The 27,773-nt window shown below is 35.9% G+C and overlaps 1 protein-coding gene across 1 annotated transcript; it reads right to left on the bottom strand.

Annotated features, from left to right (window-relative positions):
* Positions 1-2,958: 2,958 nt before the first annotated feature.
* Positions 2,959-25,705, bottom strand: GPR155 (G protein-coupled receptor 155). The gene is made up of 15 exons (XM_009894538.1): positions 25,246-25,705; positions 19,787-20,186; positions 18,257-18,422; positions 16,794-16,949; positions 15,565-15,648; positions 14,132-14,252; positions 12,727-12,811; positions 12,555-12,645; positions 11,197-11,449; positions 10,435-10,536; positions 9,093-9,226; positions 7,463-7,558; positions 6,393-6,457; positions 5,516-5,653; positions 2,959-3,351 (listed from the first exon to the last, which is right to left on the bottom strand). Exons 1-15 carry the CDS (start codon positions 25,703-25,705, stop codon positions 3,129-3,131), a joined length of 2,574 nt encoding a protein of 857 aa, XP_009892840.1. The 3' UTR covers positions 2,959-3,128.
* Positions 25,706-27,773: the final 2,068 nt, after the last annotated feature.

Here is a 27,773-nt window from a genome sequence, read left to right as displayed (position 1 = left end):
TTTTTCTCCTGGGATTCCATTCTCCTAGCACACATGCAGTATAAAAACAGAAAACGAATATGAGATCAGGAGGAATAAATAACCCTCCCTCCCACAACCATATAAAAAAAAAAAATATCAAAAAATCAGAATATCCTCTAGAGGGCAATCTTTGCATGTATTTCGTCCTAGGAATACATCTTACAGTTTATTTTAAAATGTCCAGAGCTTTATGAAGGATCATTATTAAAACCAAAAAGACCTACCTAGAAAACTAAAAGTTTTATATCCACCCCTGTCCATTATCACAGATTAGTGCTAGAAAACAGATCCAGTGTTTCACTGGAGACTCCTCTGGACTTACTTTTGGATGTTTTCATGGAACTGTAACTTCCAAGTTAACCAAGATTCATCCCATACTAATGCACCTTCAAAATAAAAGAACTCATTGCACCACTGACCACATCTTTAAAGCAAAGCTATTTCTAACCACCAAAAATTCACACATCAGTAGATCAACTATTGACATACATCAATTTGTCGGCTATTTTAAAACTTGCCAGTGCTCCTTGGTGGATGCAAATATTTATCAGATAAAAGAGTTACTTAACCTTCTGATGGTATTCAAAGTCTATTCTTAGCTTCCAGAAGTACCTAGTGATATAGAAATAGATATCCCGTATTTCATTCCTAGTTTCCTTAGTCTATTTATTAATGACCATAGATTCTCATCAGACTAACGGGTATGATATCAGCAGTCACAATGTTGTAACAGTTAATCTAACAGAATTTGGTGTCAGTTGTTAATTAAAGGCGTTCTCTTCATAAGATCTGTAACAGGGAGCTTTCTCCAAGCAGAAATTACGAATAATTTCTTACTTAAAACAAGTACATGGTGTTCAAATCTAGGGAACAGCAGAGCCATTATGAAAAGGGAGGCAGGGCAGGACTTTATGATGAAAACGTGAAAGAAAAGAGTGGAAGAACAATGACTATGTATAGGCCCATAAAACTGACCTAAGATCAAATTCTTGAACATCTGAAGAATTAAAAAAAAAAAAATATAATAAAATGCTGCATTGGGTAAGTAGAAGATAACTGACGTGTTCCTAAAGATGTTTAGGCTGTTAGATGAAAACTGGCATCTTTGTGTGAACACCCATTAACTAGTCCTCTGTCTACTTCAAAAGCATCAAAGGTGGATTTAAGAAACACCAAATTTTAAAGCCAAGAGCCACTTTAACAAATCTCTCAGAAAAACCCATTTGTTGTAAATCTTGACATGCACACGTAACCCTCCCACACCTCACATCACATCAAAGCTCAGAACTCTGAAATCAAGTAACAGATTTATTGACAAGTTACAGTATTTAGAAGCCAGACATACTCACGGCTTCTGCTGTTAAGTCACATATACATAATTATTCCAAAATACTTGATGTAGACATCTTCAGCAGTTGTAATAGAAATAGACTACTGTTTTCCTTTGTGGCCACAGCCTTATACAAATGTCAATTATTTTGTTGTTGGAAAACATTAAAATATGTTCATTGGTATAGCATACATATGCAGTAGGATGCAGTTATGTTTCTGTGTACACTGCAGAAGTGTAATAAGACTGACAGTAAAATGAATTATTTTTCCAGTATATCTTGCATGGAGTTATAGCTACCATAAAACAACTGTTTCTTGAACAGTAGTTTATGCTGCTAAAATCACTTTTAATTCTTAAAACAACACAGATGCATAAGTAGCTATAATAAAAATATCTGTGTACAAAAAAAAAGAAAAAGGAAAAACTTGTTCTAAAAAAGATGACAAGTTATTCATATGCTTGAGCAAATAATTTTTTTTTTTAATACCTGGGTTCCTTTCCCTCACTATATAAAAATTTTATATAGACATATAAATGCTGTTCTTGCAGTTTTAAAAGGACAGCATAATGGGTATCAGATACTACAGTTTGTCTTTAACCTTTTCAAAATACTGCAGAAGACACACAGATTCTCACATTCTGCCTTCAGTGCACAGGAGTCTGAATGACACTAGAGTAACTACTTCAACATCGTAGGGGGATACCTGAGGCTTATTAGAAACCTGTGTTAGGCAACCAATACTAAAATTTCAGGAACTTTAGCTACTCTAAACTGTAACTTCCATGTTCAGTTAGGATTCTTTATATAATAGATCTAAAAGTCATTGTATTTCATTTAAAAAGATTTTATGAGTTGATAAAATTTTTCATCTTGACTTGCACAGGTATCCAAGGCTTCCTTAACATCTTTATTTGAGGCTGGCACTTCTGAATGAAACTGGAAAGGCCAACTTCAGGAGGTAAAAATCTACTCTTGAAAGAGCTGTCACTACCACCATAAAGCAAAACTTCAGAACCAATTGTTTGTATGAAATTCCACTACATCATTTCCTAATTTGGGGGAGCAGTGGGTGTTTTTATATGTTTTTAAGATTTGATAAGTTTGTACAAAACCATTATTTATTCCACTCAATATTTCCTCAGCTTTAATCCTCTGACATTGGAATCATCTTCACAGCAATTCTACTTTTACAAAGGGAGGACTTTAAGGGATAAACAAACTACTTGATATGAGGTGCAAACAGCTAGAAAAAGTTCCTGGTGTTAGACAAGAGTAGAGTAGTAAAAACTGGGGTATGACAGAAGAAATCCTACTTCTATTAAGTCAGAGGGAAGCCTGACTGTAAACAGGAATCAATTATTTCATCACACTAAAGTATGGAAAACATAGAGCAACATGAAAAATATGTCTCATTCATGTCTGCGTTTTTTTTTTTGTCATTGTGGCACCAGTCAGTAAAGCTGCTGTTATAATGCCTCTGTAATACGACAGCGATATACATCTTTTTACTATTTGTTTTCCTCAAAATGCTCTAAATGCAGAGCATCTTGTTTTCTTCTAGTTGCATTCCAGTTGGAACATTCACTAAATATCACTTGCTACTATGTCCTTTAGAATAGACACAAGTAGAACCACACCTCTTAATTTTACATGAGAGAATAACACAATTCTCCGAGAGCCCTGAGAAAAAAAATACTTCCAATTTCAGTGGTGAAGGCAGCAGAAGTGATCACATTCACCCCTAACTGCCTGTCCTCTGCCTACATGCTCAGATCAATGGCTCTCAACTGCAACTGATCTCTTAGGAATAAAGCGGTAATACAAATATTCATCCCGAAATTCAAATTCATTTGTAATATGCTGGACGACGCCTCCTTTCATCAGTCTGTCTCCATACATCACAGCTTCACCACGGTCAGAGGCAAGGCCAACTTGCATGAGCCAGTTCACCAGGTCACAGCCAAAGAAGATGCCAGTGGAGATCTTTGCACCACACCTGTATGTCAAAGGAATGATTCACCCACATGTTCTGTAAATCTGGTATCACCACTGCACGATGGGGAAAGGCAAGGAAAAATAGCAGGAAACAAGGAAAGACATCATGATAGTTAAGAGCATGTTAGAAGAGAATTTGCAAGTTTTGTATATCAGGGACATGCCAACGTTCACTACCTTTTCCTACAGACACTTCAATGAGAAGCAAAATGTACGCACAAAGTTATTTTAGGCTTGTGCAAATAAACTTCAGTGAAAAAAAGTAGCAATTTTCCTAAAAGCAGACACAAGGTACTTTTATTTCTTGGATACTTACTTCTCATGTACTCATTAGCATGACTTTCTGCAACAAAATATCTGATATGAGTGCAGCGTGCCTCAGCAACAGGAACTCAATCTGCACTTTAATTCTATTTTATAATTTCCCTACAGCTTTAAACAGACACTAACTGCTTACATATATTGTAAACAAAAACCATTTAACTTGCATATCCGGTTAAATATTTACCACACAGGCAGTACTAAGAATAAACAAAACCTTGACAAGAAGACTAAACTAGTTTTCTTTTACATATTTATGAGGCAATGCCACTAACATCTACCTAGTTGCAGTAAAAATAGCATTCAGAAATTTACCTACAGCAATAAATGTTTCTGGTTATCTAAAATCTGCTCTATGGAACCCAAGTGCAGAGTTTCTGAAGATGATTAACAGCTATACAAGACAGCAATGCCCAAACTTCCTTTTTTTTTTTTTTTTTAAGTTAGAAGCAGCAGTAACACAGACAAGCGTTAACATCTATTAGCAGAGAAGCAAAAATTAAAATAAATAAAAATCCATGACTACAAGGTCTCAGTTACAGAATGATTAAAACAAAGGGGATAGGATCAAGGTAGATGAATATTTAGAGTGAGAAGATAAATGCTTTCTTTTAACTCACAAGAAGAAATAGGACATGAAACTAGTTCCACGCAAACATAATATTAAAACAATGAAGCAACAAAGGTCAGATTTTTATGTATTCTCAGGTGGATATATGATTATAAAACCAACAAAACCCAACCAAATGAACAGCCCAAAGCCCAGGAAACCACAATAGCAGCAGAGGTGCAGGAAACACAATTGTAAAACCTGTCCTATTTCAAAACAAACATTTTCTGATACAACTTTTACTATACGGCATGAAAGAAGCAAGTCCTTGAACTGCCATAGTTAATTTTTCCCAAATGTGTAACTTTATTACTTTATTTCTTATGGAACATTACTGACTTCTGAGGAGACTGAAGGAAATCATGACGTTGTCAAATACAGTTCTGGAATGTGGTTTCAGACTATGACCGTTAAAAGACCACCCCAAATTAGTCCTACTTAAAAGCTCAGATGATGAGAAAAGTAGAAGTGTTATGTTAGAACAATTCTTCGTGTCTCCATTTCATACAGTAAATATTTAAATAAAGGCAGAATCTTTCTCTTGCTCCTGCTGCTTGTCTGTGTTTCTCTTCTTATCCACCTACACGTACCTGAATACATAATCCTTCACTTGGGTATCATAATTTGCCACTGAAAGCTTTGCTGATCTCATAAATTGAGGTTTAAGCCTCACAAGAGGAATGAGCAAAAGAAATTGTATGAACTCAAAAGGTGTAGAGATCCTAAAAACACTGTAATCTCACGTATTGAGTGGCCTCTGAGTACACACTGACATCAGTTGCAACAGTTTCGCCTCCTGTAAAAGCTATTTATTAGTAAACTTTCAGTCACATAAGTACTGACACCTTCTTAATCTCAAAACAAAGCAAATGAAGGGTCTCAAGTCTGACAAAACTCAGACACGTGCATTCTATTACAGGCATTACCATATACATTTCTTCAGAAAGATTTTCTCTCCTGAACTCCAGTGAAATGCAAAAACTGGGGCAATGCCTTAATGATGCAAAACTTTTTATACATAAAACCTAGATGGGATAATGTGATAACTTGCACCTCAATGTTTCAGTGTGAGACTAGAAACGTTCCTCTGTTACTGCTAAATTCTTAAGCCTCACCTTGTGGTCTGAATGCCACAACAGGAATCGCCCACAGACAGATTAAACTGCTTTTCATTATTTCCAAAACGTGAGCTATGACCTTTGTAACAGGTTACATGTGCAGGGAGGAACCTTACCTTCTGCCTCTGACAATACTTTTGACACAGTGATCTCTGTGATAACGAACAAACTGTTGACAGGTCATCCTGATTTCCTCAGGTACAGAGGGATCTGTATGCCCTGCTGCTTCTCTTCCTCCCCAGAGAAACTCAAGTCTTAGGAAAGGAAAAAAAAAAAAAAAAGGAAAAAAGAACAAAAATGAAAACCAGCAAATCAACCAGAGGCATTTTTAAGGAAAATACAAATAATAGAACGGAACTCATAGGAAGCTTATCACCACCGTTTTACTGGTTTTGTGCCCAATATTTTATATACAGCCTTCTTAATACACATGTATGGCCTTTAAACACCAAGAAGCTTTATTCTAGGCTCAGGCAGAAGGAAAGACAGAGAGCAGTTGGGAGCTAGCTTTAGCTGCTGGATTCACATCACAGCCAGCTAGCTCTAAGTTAAAGATGGCTTTGGACAACTTACACCTCCAGAGTGAAAATGTCCATCCACACAAAGTACTTGCATGAGGTTATGAATACAGGGCTTTACAACAGTGATGACAGAATCTGGTTCAGCATTCACATCTAAGTTCTAATTTATCAGCTGAAATTATTTCTGAAGATCCATCATCTCACTGATCCAATAATATACTTCACCATCATTTGCCAAAGATTTTGTTTATAGGGAGCCTGTGGGATTTTTGTCTTTGGGAGTGTCATTAGGACAGCAGTAAAAACTCATGCACAGTGAACTGCAAGCAGCTCTCTGCAACTAGGGGGGAAAAGATATTTGGAAGACTGAACAAATAGGAAATGGAATGCAATGGCACTGAACACTCAATACCCTTTAAAAATGTTTATTGTTAATCAAGTCTATAGGTGTAAGTGTAAAGATCCTATTTACCTTCTTTTGAATGGTAGAATGATTAAATGCTTATCTAAGCCAAAAATACCAAAACAAATGAAGCCCTGGAGGAAAAAAAAACAACAGAAAAAGCAACATTAAGAAAAAACTTTGGTTTCTAAGAAACAGAAATAAAATGTTAAAAACTCATTGCCAAAACACATGTGAAAAGTATCCCTCTTCTTGAGATATCATTCAAAATGCATTTTGTTTCTGCTTTGATTTTTCATTTGGGTCTTAAAAAGACAGATTAATGCATAACAGTCCATCAAAGAAACTCTTCAAGAAACAGTTTGGTAAACCTAATACTGCGAGATCCCACCTAACACTTAAGGATAACTGACTATCCTTACATGGCCAGTTATTTAAATCTGTCTTTGTTAATGTTAAGGAAAGAACAGACTTAGTGTAATTTGAGTGCTAGAATCTCCCTAGTTAACTCATTTCTCTGTGCGACTTTTGTATGAAAACTACTATAGTTACTTGATCCTGCAGTGCACCTTGTAGGCACACCTGTGCACAGATCTGTAAAACATTCCTCTAGTATGTTTATTAACACTGCATTGCTTTCACCTTCATAGATAACAAACCCACCTTGTGTCACTTTGCACAGACATAGGCTATGGGCAGCTGGAACAATTATACATCTAACTGTCAGCTTAGTTAATGGTTCTGTAACCGAAACTAAAGAGATAATAACTTAAAGCCTTATAGCAAAAGTATCCATGTAGCCATCTTGCATCTATTTAGTTATACTGGTGTAACTGCATCGAAGTGAAATCAGTGAAACTTTCTGGTACAAATAAGGCTAAAATCCTACTCAGTTTCCATAAGCATTTAGCATTCAGTTGTCATTTGTACCTTTGAAAGTGTTCACACACATAAAAGACACGCATTACGATAAGAAAGCTATCAAAGCAAAAGAATAAGCTTGAGGAAAAAAAGGGAACACAACATAAGGAGCTGGTGACTTCAGCATTGTTTGAGGACTTCAACTTACAGTGCTTGTAACAGCATCTGCTGCAACACCCACTAACAAAGTCATTTTCAGAACAAATATTGGTAAGTACCTGACCAAAATTAAACACAGCACAGAAGAACTGCAATTCCACATATAGCCTTCCAGGCTCTTGGTTGAACAGCCACCACAAACAACTGGAAAGATTCTGTTAATAAAAAAAACAACAACAACAAAACCCACAAACCTAACATGACTGTTAAAAATCAAAAGCACTCTTTTACTCTTCACATGCTAATAGATTCTGTTATAATTTTCACCGTCTTTATTTAACAAATTATTCAGATAAAGGCAAATAAGAGGGAATAAATACCTTAAAACATCATTTTAGTTAGGTTTAATAGCTAGGGGAGGAGCTTCTTTGTTTTTTTAAAAAATAATGGAAAACATAGCAGTGCAGAGGTCCTGCGGCTTTATGTGTTTCGATAAGGAACTTGCCTTAAGCATACTTAGGTATTCAACCTAACACAGACAAGATTAGCCCAGGCAGATTTGCAGTATTTGTCTTTAGGCCTGTTTAGCCGAGACCAGCGCTTTCTACATATTTTCTGCATAGTTAAGATTGCGTAAAGCTGAAGCACATACCACTTCAGCTATTTTAAATGCCTAACAGAAGGAAAAAAACCTCCAAAGTTAACTCCTTTGGGTGTAAAGGCAAATTCTATAACGTAACTGGTCTCATTTCATAGTATTTATGTAATCATTTAGATACAACTGAAATAGAGGCTAACATTTGGGACACCTCTTAGAGAAGATGTAAAAAAATTTATTAGCATGGAATATTTGATACAGGAAATTTGAGAGAGGGTAAACTTTCATCTTGTAATTTAACAGAACCTGAAAAGCAACAGTAATAGCTATTGCATTACATGGTTGCGTATACTGTCCTGCCTTTCAGTAGTACATATTTGTGCCATAGTATTTTCCATTTTAAATAAAAATACTTGGCCCCTAATTGTCATCCACAAGAAGCTCAACTTTGAGCCTTTCATTCAGAGACAGTTGTTTCTCATCTTTGTCACAGTTAAAAATTCAAATTATATCCCTAATCATTCTGCTATTTCACACTTTTACATCGGAACAGCCACCTTTGCAGCTGGGAACTAGTCAGTAATGATGCTTGGCAACACCAACTTAGCTGTGTTGCCTCCAAACCACCACTAAAAGCAACAAAATTGCATTTTCCCATTTCAAATGAAGTCTTACATTATTCTTCATTACTAAAGCACCTCAGAGAAATCCAAGTTCCAAATACAAGCATGATCAAATGAAAGAATTTTTGTACAGTCTTCTTCAAAAGTAGAATTCTGTTTATATTTTTAATTGATTATTGACTAGGGAAGAAGACTAACTCTTGAGAAAAACGGGAAGAGGGACGGTAGTGAATTAATTACCAAATGATACAATTCCATTTTTTTTTTCCTCTTTATGGTTCTCCAGTGTGGCTTGCTCCTTAACACCATCAGCCTTAACTTGCCTTTAATTTATGATGTGGCACAGAAAAATTAATTTTACGATATCCCCCTTCCAGTAAGAGGCCAAAATAAAGCCTCTAATTTATCTAATGAATTGTTACATGAGTAATTGGAAGATTTTTTACTGGACTGCCTACATAGCTTTCCTAAAACTCATTCCACCTCAATGAGTTTTAAACAGCATGGGGAGAAAAAAAAAATATTTACAGCAAACAGGCCAACAATAAGAAGTAAGCACAGCAGCACGTGTCTGGCCAGCTGTTTGTCTCCGGTCTGTAGAAGCTGTTCTTCCTGAGCCAATACACAGGTTTGAGCACTGCAATGACTCACACACTGATCAGCTGAAAAACACACCAGAATTTTTCATTAGGCTTCTAAGTTACAAACTCCATGAGCAAACTTGTTAATGTAATTTACTGAGTTAAATTACCTTGTAAGTATCTGTACTGAAGTCACACACACAAAATATTAGCTTTGACAATAACCTGTTCAGACCTCTATTCTCAAATGAAACAGTAGTTTACATGTGCTCCTAAAATAAAGAAACTTTTAGCAACAGAACTTTTCTTCAAAAGGTTTAATGCAAACTTAAGTTGTGGTTAACAGTTAGAAAACACTACTAGAAACAATGAAAAAATAGCCATTTCTCAGAACAGTTTTTAAACTTCGAATTAATTTCTGGGATAAGTATTTCAAATATACTGTCAGCTCTAACGTTTTTACTCTGTATCTCAGCATTGTTGAGCTCTAGATCAGACAATCAACCACATTTATTTCAGTTCTGTGACTGTATTTTTAACATGGCATATCAGAACACCGTCATAATTCTATCAAAAGAGCCAAACACACAGAGAATGGATGCTTGTCTTCCAGCTACAGAGTTCTACAGAATTCTGAGTATCTTCCTCTAGATGGCAGTGAAAAACTTCCTGGCAAGGACATACCTAAGAATTTGCATCAGATACCTGTCATAGCAGTTCAATGGAATAGTAGAAGGATTAGTAATTTCTGCAGCCAGTTACACAAGTGTATCCATTACAATTTGCTTTTACTGATTTATAGTTTTGAAGTGTTCACTCAGTAGGTCGAAAAAATTTCCACTCAGTCATAAGACATTTCCTGCCTTATCTAAAAGATAAGAAAATTAAATCTAAAGATAAGAAAAGCAAATTGGCCTTCCTCTATCGTTGGAAAACATTCTTATGATGCTTGTCTGAATTGAAGAAAGGCTTCTATAGGTATGCCAGTGACAAAAGGAAGACCAGGGAAAATGTGGGCCCACTCAGGAAGAAAATGGGAGACTTGGTCATCTGCGACATGGACAAGGCTGACGTATTCAACAACTTTTTTGAAAGATTACTAATAACTATCAGGCAGGAGAGAACAAACACCTAACATACTGCCTAATACTTGAATTTAATGTGAACTATGAGTTATCCAGGTAGACTTGAGAGAACAACAGCCCAAACAGTTTCTTTATGAGAACACCACACATAAAATGTTGTGGAAGAGTTTGTAGTATTAAAACAAGGAGACACTACTGCTTTACCTGTTTCAATTGGAGGAACCTTGCTTTCAACAGCATTTGACATGGCTTTGCTCTCTCTAGCACAGGGTAATTCACCATTTGTTGTTTGACAAGAACAGCAACCTATTAGGCATATACAGTAACAGAATAGTTAGCTTCCTTCACTACCATAACTTATTTTCCAAGTACAACAACATATTCTATACAGCTTTAACTGCTATGCTTAAAAATAACCCAAATGGAGAAAGCAGACTTAATTTTTCCAATTGGCTGAGAGGGTAAATGGATTACACTACTAATATATAGAAATACTTAACATAGCACTACCACCATGGAAGCAACACAAGTACTTTTAGCTAGAGGGAAAACATGGGAAGTGATCAAAAAGGCTATGTACAAACAAGAAGGATTATAAACACATTGAGTAGCAATGCTGCTGGCATACAATTCATTCTCAGAGAGACAGTTACATGGGTAAACAATCTAAGATGCCCAGTGGACTGCATTTATCACATCCTTATCAAGATACCACTACTTACATAAAAAACAATGCATGCTTTTTTTTTTTTCCTGTCCACTTCCCCCACCCTTACAGTGATAACCATCAAAATCTCCTTAGTAATATAAACCTACATCCTTGGGCAGTTATATCTAGATTTTCTTCTGTGCTAGTGTAACACTTGAATGTGTAAACAACTGTCATTCCCAGGTCAGAATTAGATTTGGAACAATTTTTTATTGAATCCTGAGCCATTTATTCTTTTACAAATCTACTTTCTCTACCTCTTTCTGCAGATGGCTGTGCAGAAGATTCTGGAGAAGGCTGTGCAGAAGATCCTGGAGAAGGCTGAGGCACAGTGACTGAAACTCGATTCCCCTCACTCCCTTCCACCACTTCAACCTCCTCCACTTGGCTACGCGGTGAATATGGGTTCAATACCTCATAGCTTGACGCTTGCCTATTTCTGTTCATGCACATAAGTGAGACACCTGACATCAATATACTGATGAACAGAATAACTGCTGTGGTAATTATCTGTTAAGAGAGCAAAGAAAATACACTTAAACACAAAATAAAGGAAAATAGTTGCATATATCTGTCTTTCTAACCTCTGTACTTTCCTAAATATCCTAACAAATGCATCTGAGTAAGACAGTTTTCTATATTTGCTGCCCTTGCATCTTGTGGCACTGAAAGAGCAATGAGTACATGAGACTAACTAATTTTCCTTGCTTGAGTGACTCAGCTTTTTTTTTTTTTTTATACTGGGGACCCCTGTTTACCATGCAATCCGAAAACATCCCCTCATCATCATCATCTTCCCTCTCAGGACCCTTAGTGCTCCAGTTTAAGTTCTGTTCAGGTACCTTTTAATTTCAAAGAGGTATGTGCTTGTCACCCTCTGCCACAGTTCTAATTTCCATGCTTTCACCAATGGGGAGCATCCTATTAATTAACCTTTCCTTCTAATCACCTGCTACCGATACCCAGCGTCCACTCTGAGGCTATTTAATACTTGTGAAAGCACCACATGAATAATCCTGAGATACTCATAGCCTCTCTATCCATAAGAAAGACAGAGGGAAACCACGACAAATACCTATGCTAGTGCACTTTACATCCTCTGATAAGAGGAACTATTTATTGGTAAAAACGGTACTTCAGGCTCAGGGACTTTCAACCCGTGACTGTGCAGAGAAGTCTCCCATAGTGCAAGCAGTCACTGCTACACAGGTTATGTAGATCCTATCTATTACAGACCAAAAGCCATTAATTAGCTACTGGATAGTAACAATTTTAGATAATTATCAAGCGAGACTACAAATTAGTCACCAGGAAAAGGGCTCTGCAATTCATTACCACTCCTAAGCCTTTTCTTTGGGAAGCCTACTCCCTCTTTTTCTTAGTCATAGTTACCTAAACGTGAAGGTCCCTGTTCAAACAAGTTTTCCTAATGGTTCATTACAGAAATACATTTTTATATCAATCTATAAGCATTCTATAATGATACTGTTATTATGGTAGTCTACACTTTTGACTGAAAGCTACTTACATAAGAAGCAAAAAGAGAACACAATTTCCCAACAATGCATTGGACATGGCAGAAGTCTGAAGTGATGAAGACAGAACATGTTCATACCTGGTATTTTCCATAGAAAAAGGCAGAGTCAATACTAGTGTTGTTATGTTCACCAACAATTAGTAAGATTCCCACCAGAAGCGCTGGGATTCTGAAAGAGCAAAATATGAACAAAGTAACATATTTAGCATGCTCCCACTAACTATACAGAGAAAAATCTGCATTAACTTACCCCCATCCAGCTATGATAATAAACCCAATGGGAATCTTTACTGTTTCTCTCTTCCTCAAGAGAAACAAAGAGAAAGACAGAAAACCTACAAAAAAAAAAAAACAACAAAAGAAATGCCTTGTTTATTATTAAAAAGTGAACTGATAATTACAGAATCTAAATGCTCTATGATATGACCTGCCTAATAACTAAGATATTCTTCTTAGACCTTCAAATAGTTCAAAATTCTTTGTCTAATTGTATTCTGAGAAAGTAAAATAGAAACACCTATTATCTTAAAAAAAAATTGTTAATAATTAAGTACTGAAGATATTCTAGCCCACTTCATAATATACACTTATAAATGCTTATGAAGGTTCAAAAGTGTTTAAAAGATATCACAATTACATTTAAGATACAAGTAACTAATTTGTTAAGGTATCAACAGCAGTTGATTTAGACTGACAATCTTAAGTAACCAACAATTAATGTATTCTGTTATGACATTTCTTTAAAAAGTGAGTAGTCATTTATGAAGTCAATGATAAATTTCACAAAAAAATTCCACATATTTTTACATATAACTATATAAGGGAGTATCTTCTGGGAATGCCTATTCTGTTCACCACTCAGAAGCTCAGCAACGTTTCCCATGCTGAAGCAAAGCTAGTATTTATTTTAGGCTACACTAATCATGAGCTACCTATTTCAGCTAAACACAACTTACTCCACAAAAACATCACAGGAATTAAAACTTTAAACTTCTGTACTCAAGACTGGTATACAAGGTCTCCTGAACACCCAAAGTCTCTTTTTTATCGTACATGTAAAATTCTCCAAGTTTCCTAATGCATCTTTCAACTCTGCCTACTTCAAGTAATACCTTCATTAATCATCTACACCTGCAGAACACACACATTGTTTTTTGCAATTGCAATTGCCAAGGGAAAGACATTTTAAAGCTACTCTGGTACTTCCCTTCATTCTGTATTTCCTACTTTTCTGAGGCACAAGGTTTTTAAATCTACTTAATGCTGAATAATTTAAAATCTCAAGTTCTACAATAATTAAAAACTGTCAATAAGCTTTTGAGTAGCTGAAGGGCAACTCACCACATTCACTCTATTTGCAATTGCGTCTGCCTTGTCAGAGTGTTCTGACATGTCTTCTGTTACAAGCTAGCAAGGCTGCTGTATCTAGCGAAGACAAACAAGACCTGCCTAGGTGTAAGCTTCCAATAGCAGAAGCAGTGCCTGACACTTAGCCCAGCGCTGCTAGCACTGCAGCTGGGCACAGCTTACAAGTACGCGCATCTGCAGGATTACATACAAGTGAAAGGAATAATTAGTCTGAAGAATACAATCAAATTATTTCAGTACATCAACCTTTTGTTACAGTACCTAGGTTCTGCCTAGTAAAATCGTACCTGTCCATAGGTAGGTGCTATAAAGTGAGCTGTAGAGGAATATAAATACTAGGATCTGCATGGTGATGTCTTTCTCCTTAACAATGAAATTCCATGCCACCATTCCAATGCAAGCAATAAACTGGAAAGAAAGGTAAGATACCATCATTTAAATTGTGAAGGCAGGATGATAAGAAAAATTGAACACAGTGCAATATTGCTACAATAAGCTTCAAAAATCCGCTCCCAGATTCACTGGAGTGTAATTTTATGAATTGGCTAGTTCTCATAGCAGTAAAGCAGCACAGTAGTAAACTCAATATTACAGTTATGTCACTAACTAGGGTATCCTATCTTTAGGGGATTTTATTAACAGCAAATATTTAGTTCAGATAATCTGGGAGGAAGACAAGTCAAGGAAAAAAATCATAATCTTAATCTTTATATATCTTACTATAAGTAAAATGTAATGCTTTTGTATAAGCACAAAGTAGTCATCCAAAATGATCTGGACATGAAGCTGAGGTCAACAGATGTTTGTTCAGTCAAGAATTATACAAGTTTTCACCCAGAGTTACCTCATATATGACAGTTTTAGTATTGAAGGAATCTGAAAAAATAGGCTGAAATATTACCGAAACAGTAATACTATAGTTCCTTTTTTTTTAAAAAAAAAAGAAAGCTAGCTTTGCTGTTATAGACAAGAAGCACCTGCAACTCTCTTATGTGACTCCATGATCACACCTCAGAGAGTTTACGCTCTTTTTTTCTTTCCAAAAAAAAGTACAAAACACTTCAGAAAGCACTACTGCACAGATGTATTACAAACACAGGCTGCTCTCACTGAATTTAACAGGAGTTGTACAGTCGAATTCAAGGGAAGAAGGAACATGTACTCTAGTTTTCTCTCAGTTTAAATAACACTTAATATTAATCCAGAGCTATTTGGCTTTGCCCTTCCCCAGCCGCCAGCCATGGGCTCCCACATCTCTCCCTTGCATCAGCACCGGCACCTGTCCCATCCCTCAGTGAACCACTTCAGGGAGCTAAACAAGCATGGGGATTAGTTTCCTATTTAGCTCCTTGAATCAGGTCACCAGAGTCAAACACACACTGCTTGCTGGCATTGCTGACTTCAGATTGGCATAAATTAACATAGAAGAGCACGCAACACTATTAGACAGTAACTTACAGTGCTAAAAATATATTTCATAAGCCACTCTCCATTCTGATTACTTATAGTTCTGCTTGAGAATCATGCTACCAGCATCAACTCTAATTTTCTCCAGGGGTGTATTATAAGGCACAGAAATTGGTTAGACAAGTCGCACATTAGATTCCCCTGCCCTTCTTAGATGACTACAAAGATATAACTATAGAAACATAACTTGTAAAAATGTTAAAAATAAGACTTAAAAAAACCCAAACCCAAGACCATTCTTCTTACTACTGACCTGAGCAACAAGTAGATTTGTTGTCATCATATGAGGAAGCTGTTTGTATTTCTTACTCAGAAGAACAACAGTAAGAGACCAGATCTAGAACACACAAGATAACATTGAATTTAAGACTAAACCAAAACCCAGAAGAACAAGATGAGTATTCTGACAGACTAAGGTGAAACTAAATACACAACAAATCTTCTTGAAAAGTTTCTTAGCAACAGGACCACTGTAGTCAGCTCCACACAGCCTCCTGCCAGTCCCTAATGCCTCAGAAAATATGACTAGAAAAAGCAACGCATCTTTGTGTTTTCATGATGGTGAAATATTTCCACAGAGTACCAAAGGCTTGCCTCTAGTGCGCAGAAACCTGGTTGTTCCTCAGGATATAAATGACCACAGAATAGCCTGGCAATTTAGAATTTAAAAGGTTCTACCCCTGCCATCTTTACTGAATCTCCCAAGATTATTTGTGACAGCAAGCCGCAGCGTTCACTTGTGGCTTCCCTTAAAGCAGTTTCAAGACAACAGGACTCCAGTGAGACACCAATTTAAGAAAATTCCAACCACCTCCAACATGGATGTTTTTATTTTAAAAAAGCAAACAAAAACACAATACCTGTAATTCCTATAAAGCCAAAACACAATTTACATTGGACTTCTGGGATAATAACCCCCTTTTTAAGAACTGCACACCCCGAATTTCCAGGAAAGGAATTTGATAAAGCTAAATTGACATTTCCAAGTTAAAAATTTTCACTAATACTCATTAACACTTCATTAAACAAACATTCACTGATGTTTCTGGAGCTGAAGTTTTTACATAGCCTCCACTACTGTCATATCCAAGCACCTCACAAGGTTTAAAGTAATTACTCCCTGTGAGGTAAGCTAGTACTGTTATTCTCACACACCCCATTATTTTTTAAAAAACAAAGGGGGACTAAGGGCGAGTAGCTGAGAGCTCATCCACTCACACAATTTATGTATCAGGCAGCTAAATCCCAAACTCTCAAGCCCTGCACCAGTGCTCTAATTCACTTACACATCTTCCTCTACAGTACAGCTTTCCAGCTGACCCATTGCTAAATCAAGATTTTTAACTTCTTCCTCATCCTTCTGCAACAGGATACGATGACGAAATGTGCGTCTCATCTTATCATGACTCAATTTGCTGCTTATGTATTAATGCTACCCTGACATGACAGCATGGTCTTGTATTTCACTTCACCAACACCTACCAGAGAAACGAGGCTGACAATACTTATGTCAAAGCTAACATTTTGGAGTGCAGATGCCAGCGGGTTGGGGTCCATAGATGGAATCGTCAACAGCCACGCAGAAACATACATAATAGGTGCAGACACAAAAGTGCTTATCACCATGCCTGAGGTAATCTGCAAAAAGGGTCAAACAGAAACAAGAACAGAGTTAATCAGATCTCAGGCTAAATAATCTGCTTTCAGGAACACAACCACTGGCAAAATTGCACCTTTGACTTAAACATACGTAGAGCTTTAAGAAGTCACTGAGTTCTTTCTATGACAAATTGTCTGGAATTTGAGCCAGAACGTATCCATTTTATACATACAGTTAAACTGAAAATTTTAACAAGCTTCTGAAATAGTAGGAATACAGAGTTCCCTACTGCAGATTCTTAAAGAGCGTTTTCATGACTGTCAAATATATTAATGACTGCAGTCTAGGGGTGGATTTACAATGTCACAATTTACTTTTGGAGGTAAAGATTCACAGTGCAAATAAATAAGCAAACATGTACTTACGCAAATACTAATATGCACCAATTAATGAGAAGCCATATATATTTACATTTAATGATTTATAATTTGGCTTCTCATTGTCTTTCTGCTTTCTAGAATTTGCACAGCGATGGAAGTGTGAATTTTTACTCATACCGCAGATCTCTGTTTTAAAAAGATGTCCTCAGTTTGTTGGGCACAAAACTCTATCTTGTAAGGTTTACTTTTAGTGTCATTTTTTCCCCCTTTTCCTTAAAAAAACACCAAAACAAACCCCAACCAAATAAACAAAAAATAGATACATTAAAAACAATGGAAGTCAACAGGAATGTTTTACTGTCACTTCAAGTGGAAGAAAGGAAACAGTTACAAAATTTGTATTTTAAATTGAAAAGATAATTAATCTCTACTACATAAAAAAAGGTGAAATGCATTTCTATTGCAAGATTTAACTGAAAGGCAATGCAACAGAATCAGTTAAAGCATAAGTTTTTTCGGAAGACTTCACTATTAAGCTAGCACTGTTCTTACTGAAGAACTGTCTTGACTTGACATCATTTCTGTTTTTTCCTACAAGAACAGTAGCTCAAAGACAAGGTCTTTAGAAAAAAAACACCAAAACCAACCAACCAACAAACTTACAACAAAGATATAAGTTCTTTACATTTAAAGTTATTCTAGTTATTACTACTAGAGTCACAAATAAGAAAACTATGAGGACTTATTTACAAATGTGTACTATTAAAACATTTGAGACATCAGGAAAGAGTACTTTGCTTAATTAATAATCTGAAATATAATTTGAGATCCGGGGAGTACAAGTAAATCTAAGAAATCTATACTACAGAAAAGCGAATTCATCAAGCCTATTTATTGATTTAAGTATTTCATCAACAGTGTTAAGCTCAAAGTTAGCATATGTTTGGGAAAAGCTAACTACATACAATTCCGACTTCCATATTAAATTGGCTTGCAAATATTGCGACACCAGGTGCTGCAGGAAAAACTCCGTAAAGAAATGCATAGTTTGATAAACTGGTGTGGTTGACTACGCTGTTGCTCTTGTCCAAGAGTTCCACCATTTCTCTACATAGAAATGGCATCATAAGTCTGAAAAGAGAGAGGAAAAAAAGTAATTACCAAAAAAATATTACTCAAGCTATAGTAACAGACTCTTTACTCAGAAAATGAAACAAAAGGAAACTTAAGGCTGGTTTGAATACTATTAATGAAAAGCAAAATACTGACATCACTTTGAATGATTGCCTTTACTTTTACCATAACGTTTACCAGCTGCTTAAAAATTTTATGTCACAAGTTAAACCAAAAAAACCTCATACACAAAAAAATGGTAAAAATGACACCAATCCCTGGGATACAAACACATTCTCTGATTGTACAGACACATTCTTTATACAGACCTCATATTTAGAAAGGTAGAATATAAAAAAACACCTCATTTTTCAACTCTTAAAGTAATAGTAGCTATAAGCAGTCAGCAGCTTTGAAAATTAGATCACCTTTATGTAAGCTGTCTGAAATATAACAAGGGCTCAGGATTACATATCCCATTCTGAAAGTTTTGGCCAGAAAAAAAGCCCTGCATCAATGTTATTCTGTTCACCTGTAGCAATACCCAAGACGTCACATAATAGACTCAGTATGTAAGCCTTACACAGGCTAATTACATAAACTCACCAGTAAAGCAAAGTGGTAATATTAAAAACCATTTTTCTCTCATGTTTTTACAAAATCTGTCATTGAGCTGGTTTACAAATTAGGTCTTTACGTTTGCTAGTTAGTTGTACTGATATTCAAATGCACCTTAAAATTTTACAGTATAAACTTAATCACCAAACAGTCATTCTATTATGTTAATTGTAGCTCTGTAGCAAACAAAATACTTAGTTTACCAGTAACTGAGATATATTCAAGGGAATATAATGATGGCATAAGTTCTAAATACAAGTTGTCATTTATTCATCTTTAAAAGTCAGACAATTTAAGAGCGTAAAGTAATCATTTTTAAGGTCTTCCAATATAGGTTTATAGACAAAACAAGCAAAACCAATTAATTTAGAGATGTATTGTTTAATCCAAAGAAAATGCAACTACTAATCAAATAATACTTAAACTCACTCTTGTCTAACCATTTAAATAGGAAATTTTAATTTAAGCTAGTAATTCCCCATACACCCAAATCACGACAGGTGGCCTGTGGACAGTCCATGAAACCACAGCACCCCTGATTTTTTTTTCTCTGCAAAACCTGACAACAGGTTTGTGGTGTGCAAAATTTCTTTTAAAGGTTAACAGTTGTATACTATCAGAGTTTGGGAAACACTCACCCAAAATACTGCACATGAAACATACTATCACTATAACGATTTTGAGAGAAAAGCCATCTGACCAGCATTTTCAGAACTTAAAACATCTAGAGAACAAAATTATAAAAGTACATAAATCAAACTTACAGTTTAGCTGTGATGAGAAGGATCAGTGCAACAAACATACCCTTTGTCAGTTTTTTTGTTTGTCCCACCATAGTCAGTCCAAGGTAAAAAAGTGCAGAGCCAGAAAATGAACTGCCCAGTCCGTCAAGGAAGTTTTCAAGGTATTCGGGAATTTTCTGGCCGAGAATAAAGTTTGAGGCAATTCCTATGAAGACCATGAATACAATTGGGTTCTGCAAAACTCGAAGGAGTGCTAGGCCCACTATTTTGATTTTGCTCTGTGACACAGTGCGATTATCCCTCCACTTCTGGATTTCACAGAAGATAAACCCCAGAGGGTTTAGCATCATAAGAGATATTGGAGCCACTAGGTAAATGTACTGGAGATACTCTGGGTAAGTGGTTTGATATAAAGCTTCAACTAGAAGACAGGAAATGAAAAGTGATGAGTGATAACATTTCAGTACAAAAAAACATTAATACTGAAATTAAGTCTGAAAACTAGAGAAAACTTATTTCATTATCATTCAGAGGTATGTGCATTTACAATCAATATAAGATAACGTAGTAAGAGAAGTATGCCCAATCACTATTAGGCCACAGTCATCTAATGAACACATTAAAGATCAAAGATTAACTATCCAAACCAATTTAACAATTCTATGAATATTCAACATTTACAGGAAAAAAAGAAATAACGTAACAATCCCACATGCCCTTTGAGTCATTCCAAACACTGAAAAAAATTTGGGTTTTTTGCTGAATTGCTCTTCCTCCCCAGAAAGACGAGAGTCATGGACAATTACATGCCTGTTTGCATGACAAGTTGTTTCTCATCTCACATCTCTGGAATTTAACCAATTTTCAGTGGGTAAGTCAGGTGTAATCTTTCTACACTGATTCCTTACAGCAAAGCAATAACCAAACAAAAACACATTAGCACACAAGTTCATCTTCTGGGACTACTCTGGACAAGAGTTACTGCTGTAGTTTTAGTCCCTCAAGGAACTTTAAATCATAAGCATTTGTTTTCATTGCTACTACATACTTGTGAGTCAAGGTAGAACTGCTTCTTGTTTCAAGTTTGTGCTAATGGCACTTCAAAAATCATGAAAGGACTCTGGAAAAATATACAAGATTCTATCCTAGGGTGAATTAAAAAAACCCCCAACAATATTTATACAGTAGGATTTTGTTTTCTTTTAATTATTACACTCTATATTAAGGGCACTTGTAAAGCTGCAAGGTCTTGAAACCTGCAGAATTCAGATGGTTTTGGTCTCCCTATCATAATTTCATGACTTCCTATTGGAAAATGGAAAAGCAGAAATTATGCACACGAAGCACTTCCTCATATAAGTAGTAAAATAATGTTCAAATTTCCATTACTGCTTCATGTTTGCATTTTAAGAGTTCAAGTGAAATGACTTCATTTTTAAACGTCAAGGTCTATACTGCTGTATTTCCTGTATATGTATTAAATGATTAATTAAATCTACCAAAATTGCTGTTTATCTGGTTAACAACGCAACCTGTGCAAGAACGCCATGGTAATTTTCCATTCTTCTTTGGAAAGATAATGTTTACCTTTTACCTGCCTTATAACGTTATTTCCAATAATTTTCAGAAACATGCAAAGTGATGCTTTCCATTTTAGTTCTTCCTACCCAAGTCAGAGAGAAACACATTCTTCCCCAGGCAGAAGTATCGTAATATACGGGTGCAATTCAATTTGTATTGCAAAGAATATTAAAAAAAAAAAAGGAAGCACTGTTGCATAAATATACCTTTCTATGGGATAACTCAGCACTCTTAAAGTACTAAATAAAGTTTAAGGTTACTAAGTGGCCAACTGTTGCAGGTACTTCCATTTCCCTGTATACTAAACCTGTACTTTTTCAGAAAAAGATTTCCCTCCTGACTATGTTTTTTCAAAATCTAAAAGATTTTTACCTTCATATTAGTTAAGCATCTGGAATGACAGGATCTACTAAGTGCTAAATCAGCAGAATAAACTGACATTATCAATTAGTTTATTCCAAATATATAAGAAAAAGCATTAAAGGGGCTTTTCCTCTTATAAGCCATGATTAAAGTACATATACAAGAGCTCCCTGCCCTAAAATCCAGAATAAACTACAAAAATACCAAGTTTGTGGTTAGTGGCTGCATTTAACAAGCCAGTTTTAAACACTAAATACATTCTAATAAATAAAACCCCTTGAAACATGCTGGACACTTTTTATATAAGTCAAAATTTTCTAAACCCCCAAACCTCAGAGCAATGCTTTTATGCTGCTTTCCACAGAATGCCCATTTCAATCAAACGCAACTAAACACAAGTCACATGTAAATAATGTCAGAGTAAAAAGTCATTAGATTTTGGCAAAGTAAAACTGTATATGTAATACAATATATTAAGATATGTAAGTAATTTAACCTATTTATGAAGTCAAAATGCACTTTCCTAGGTAGCATGAAGTGTAACTACTGTAGATTGCTGAGTCAGTGGGGAAAAAAGTAAGAAATCACTCTTAAGGAATCATTAAGACAGTGAAAATAATCCACAACTACTATCACTGATGAAAAAAAAATAAAAACTTTTTTATTTAAATCAAGGTGCCTGCTTGCTGATCATAACAAAAAATTGAAATTAAAGATATTTTTTAGTACTTAAAAAAAAAAAAAAAAATCGATTTTCCACATCCCAGCTGCTCAAAATTATATATGAATCACACACTAGTTGCTCATGGTTAATACAATTATCATCATTAAAGTCATGATAACTGAGATATCATCCACCCAATACTTCTGCTACACCTGTGCTTTAGAAGTACAGGACCAGAGAGTAGATGAAGCTGTTCTGTCAGAGTTGTATCATCTCACCTAGTAATAAAAACCAAACAGACAAAGATTTCTATCATAGCAATTCTATTTATATTGGGGAATCTGGTAGCAAACCTCTGTACCATTTGTTTTTCACTCCAAACCAACATCAGTTTGTAGTGTAGAACTGTTATAACAGCGATTAGAGAAAAAGAGAGCAGTAATATTTAAAAATATAATCTGTATTTTAATTTTCCTACGTGCAAATTTTTGCTCAACAGCAAAAAAAATAGCATAGTGGTTATTAAAGAAAAAAAATTACATGGGATGAAAAGTCAGGACATTATTTATTCATTTAAGAGTTCAAACTGCCTTTTTAAATAGTGTTATTACAACACACAGATTTGTCAATACTAATTTTTTCCCTTTACCAATTTCAACTGAAGCAGTCTTTAAAACTACATTTCCATTAAAAGATCAAGTTTTGCTCAAAACACTACCTATCACCCTCATACATAAAAAGAAATAAGCAAGATTCTCTTTGTTGCCTAGTCCTGAAAACAGTTCAGAGGAGCCACTACCAGCAAAAAGTCTGCACGCTTCAGAGCATGAACCAAACCCTGGTGAAAGTTTGGGGATGGGAGAAAGGAAAGGACAGGAAAGGAAATAAAAAGCTCTAAGAAACTAACAACCCTAAGCACCAACAGTGTTACTGGTTTATTAAGTATTCCAGTAAAGCTCTTAGTGAACGAGAAGTTGTGCATTTGGCTAGATTGTACATGGAAGAAATATGAATCATATTTTATAAATCACTAAGTACTTGAAGAAAAAAAGCAATCTGACAAGAAAGTCATTCAAAGTAGAAAGAATGTTTTAACCAGAAGGATACAATGGAAATATGTTCAGACAACCTCAAAATAGAAAAAAGAGAAACCCTAATTGGCATTTTAATCCAGTACCAACAAAGAAAGACGTAATCCTCACAGCTTTATTTGCGATATACTTCTAATTTCTCTCAAGAGGAATACGGCTCAGGAGATGCAACTGAGGGAAACAAGGTATTTTCATCTAGTGAAGTAAAAGTTTGCAGTTTCATTTGTCTGTATGTTATACGCATCCAGCAAATTTGAAGAGAGTAAGAAACACTCAAGATTCTCCTGAGCACGCTGCCCCAGAATAGGGAGAATAAACCTGCCAACTCCTCAAATAATCCAAAATATGGAGCTACTTGTTATGTAAAATGTGGAATTGCATGTTTAAGCTTCTCTTTTGTAACTGTATTTTCGATTTGGTAATCAAATATCTTGCTTTTTGCTTTGCTAGAACAAACTTTCTTTTTTTTTGTTCTTAACCTTGTGTGGATAAGAGTGATCTCAAGAGAATTTGAGAGGCACAGAGTAGTTTCTCTTCAAGGAGCAGCAAACAAATAAAACATAGTCCAGCCATCCACTCCAAATGCCTTCCACTTGAGGTGTATTTTGAAGTTCCTGATACCTGCAGCGTGCATTCCCACACCAGCTACACAGTCAGCCTGGGGAGAGGCAGCACTGAAAGCTGCGTTGGCACAAAAGAGCCTCACACAGCAGGTAAAAAGCGCTGCAGTTCAGATAGTAGCAGGAGGGAGAAGCCTGCTACAACTCCAGATCACTTCCCAAGTATCATAGCATGTATAGCTAAAAGCATATTAACATACCTTTGGCAGGAAGAGAAGTCTTAACAAAAGGAAAGAAAATAATACTCTTGCAGATTGGGACAAAATTAAGTTTAATAACTGCTATTGCTTGGAATTCAGAATATAGGCTTACAAGAAGAAGAGTACACAGCTATACAAGTTTAACTCTGAATGCCTCTGATTTTTGTTTGTTTGGTTTTTAGCCCCACTGGACTAGTGGTTAGTTACACATCCCAAGAATGGCACCGCAGCCGCATAAAATTCCGATTTAAGATACACAAATGCAAGTTACCACAAATCATGCAGCAATCTTGCTTTTAAAAGACAGACTTCTTCCAAGACAATATCCTAAAGCATGTCTACTGGCCACAATAGAATAAAGATTAAGGGATAAAACATGATTGGCTACATAACTTATGTTAAGCAGCACAAAAATTAGAAGTTTCTTCTGAACAGATTTAAATTTTGTCACACACACTCCACAACCAGTAGGCACCAACGTTATGGCTAGATGTTTTCTTTGAGCTAAACCAAGAGGTAATGCCAAATTCGTAAAAAATCCACTGCATCTATTTCAGAGGCCATAGGTACAGGCTCATACTTTGCAAAGCAAGAAATTTTGGTCTTGAGGGAAACTCTGGCAACTCCCATAACAGCATTCTTAACCTGCAGTAAGTGTAAGGTAATTTATACCAATTTTGAAATGATATTTTAAATTCTTTTTTTTTCCTGTTTAATCTGATTTACTTTAACGTGACAAGATCACATAGACAATAGTAGTTGGATTGTTTTAAATCCCGTCTCATTCATACCAGATGACAGTTTTCTTCCCGTCCAACTTCAAGAAATGTGACTTGAGAAATGGCTCGGATAGCTCATAGCTTCAGTTCAGAAGTCAATTTCAAATTATGGACAAATAAAAGCAAACACTTTGGAACATTGAAAAGTAGTTTTAAAGAATAAAGCACAAGGAACTACTTACCTATTGGATATCCCAGTGCAAAGTCATTGCTTTGTGTAGCAAAAATAGGGAACAAACCTGCTTTGCTAAATCTGTTCTCAGGACTGGCTACCAACAACGTTAAAACACAGACTAAGAAAAAGACAGCAGCTTTGGCAACTAAAATACTGTACAGGAAGGACCAATTCACATTAGAAAAGTTCAGTACCACCATGTTTTTGAACAGTAGAGCTGGGAGTGCAAAACGGGACACAAAATTTCCCAGTCCTTTGGCCTGAGTTGTTGTGATTATGTTGGCTCTTCCAGCTATGTAGCCACAGAGAATTATTCCAAAGCATTCTAACAGGGCTGGAAAGAGCCTGCTTATGGACATGGAAGGAGTACCGCCAGTGGTATTGAGTCCAACTTGTCCAGGCAAAGAAATAGACATATTAGCTGAAGATGAGAGGTTATTTGTACTGAAGTCTGAATAGTTATCCATTTCCTTTGACCACCTCTTCCAAAAAAAGAACTTGAAATGATCTCATCTGTAAAAGAAACAAAAGTATTTCTTTATTAACTTCCAAATCTGTGTTTGTGAATATTTATGGTATCAGGCTTGCTGACAGAAGAGTTTACACTCATGAGTACATTACAAATAAATAATGAGACAAATAATAAATAGCTACAGAGAAACAACTCTGAGAAAGAATGCTAAAAGATCATTCCATATACACATCATCTTCACATATCATCTTCTCACAAGCCCACACAATTCAACCTGACAGTTGATAGAGCTAAAAATTCCCAAATAAATTTGAGGGTAACATTGAAATATTAAAACTAAATGTATGTTGGGCACTCAAAAAGCAAAAAATCTGTTGGAAGGAAAGGAGATATAACAAGGATTTTTTTGGTTATTATTCTATGATCTAAACATCATTTAGAATAAATTACAGCCCTTCAGCACTTTCCAGTCATTGTTTCAGAAAATAGTAATTTCTAAATTCTCAGTGTACCTTCCTTGCTTTCTAGGACTACAAGCCTATTCAACTCTCTTACAGGAAAGCACAAGACTCTTTACATACTTGTTAGCAGCTTGTAACCCTTCTTACCTCCTCAGCTCACTGTCGATTCCCAACTACAATTCTCACATACTCTTTGATTTCAGCTATCAAATTTTTAGTTTTCTTTTCTAACTCCTTTTGTTTGCCCCAGGACATCTTATCTCAGGTCCTCCCTAAATCATATGCTCCTTGGGTTCTTTTTTCTTCACAGTAAAAATACACTTTAAACTCCCAATATAAAAATCCCATCTTTGTCCTCCCTTTAATGACTGCTGTTCACCTCTGCTTCCATGCGCTCAGCTTTATGTGTGGTTGGGAGTCTTCCTTCACATCCATCTTTACATCCTATTTAATCCAGGTTCTACCCCTGAAAGAAGCTCTTAACAAAATTCTGAGAGGCCAAAATCTTCTTAGACTCTCAGACTTGGTATTCCATTTTCACCCTTTGTGACCATCACACACCTTTATCATAACCATCCTCTTCTTGAAATTTTGCCCTTCCCATATCTTTTGTAATTACAGCTCCTCCTAATTCTCCTCCCATCTCTACTTGTTCCTGTAACATTTACAGGGGAGGATCCCTCTAAATTTCTGTGGGTGCTGATAGGGCTCCTTCCTTGTTCCTCTTTTGTCTCCCTAGATCCTCTGCCTGTGTATTTTCATAAGCACTTATTCAATTATAAATAGATCTCTCTTTCTAATCCAGATCTATCTTCTTCTGTTAAAACTATCATTTCAGCCTGTCTCCAAGATCTTTTGTGAATATTCTGCCGTCAGTTCAAGTCCAATGGGCCTCAAACTGTTCTCCTCCTTCCAAAAAGACACCCCCTCAGTTACTCTGTACTGTGTACCTATTTTGCTAGAGGCAAGAAACAAAGGTTACAAAATCCTCTAATTCAAGGGAAATGCAAATTTACGGAACTCATATTCATCTATAACTGTTGCAAGGAAAATCTTCATAGCCTATTAGTATTAGTTCTTCTTTTGTACGTCCTTCTACAGATTTGTTCTCCACACATCAAAACCCCTTGCTTTCATACTATTTTACAGTTTAAGCTTATGCCCTCTTAATATAGCACAGAATAACAAAAGGAATAGCCCTCACATGAACATAAGCACCAGGCAAGGAAGATAAATTCAACCAAGAATTGTACCTTCTCCACCCTGGCACAAAAACATTTAGCAAGGCCCTCACTACCTTCAAGAAAGATTTAGAGATCAAATCATATTATCACCCTTCGGGCTTGTACCTTGCTTTGTGCAACTTTGACCTCTCCCAGTCATGTGTATCACGTACTAATCCTACACTTTCCAGTTAGCAAGGGATCCACATAGGACACAGTGGCCAATGATCTATTTCATCACGCTATTGCTTACCCATACATATAATTCTTTAGGCCCGTAACAGTGACATTTAAGTATGCATTAAATTTATGTACAGCAGATATGTATGGTGACTCCTGATCTTCACTTGTTACCAGTGATCCCCCTTGAAAGGGCTGA

The sequence above is a fragment of the Charadrius vociferus genome, unplaced genomic scaffold (genome assembly GCF_000708025.1).
Source record: "Charadrius vociferus isolate BGI_N301 unplaced genomic scaffold, ASM70802v2 scaffold161, whole genome shotgun sequence".
NCBI lineage: Eukaryota > Metazoa > Chordata > Aves > Charadriiformes > Charadriidae > Charadrius > Charadrius vociferus.
This window is presented reverse-complemented; position numbering and strand designations above follow the sequence as displayed.

Coding starts and splice junctions, on each gene's coding strand:
- GPR155 (XM_009894538.1), bottom strand. CDS start 25,705: ATGGATAACTATTCAGACTTCAGTACAAATAACCTCTCATCTTCAGCT. Junction 12,646..12,726: donor ATTATCATAGCTGGATGGGG/GTAAGTTAATGC, acceptor TTGCTCTTTCAG/AATCCCAGCGCTTCTGGTGG. Junction 9,227..10,434: donor GGTTCCTCCAATTGAAACAG/GTAAAGCAGTAG, acceptor TGTGTTTTTCAG/CTGATCAGTGTGTGAGTCAT.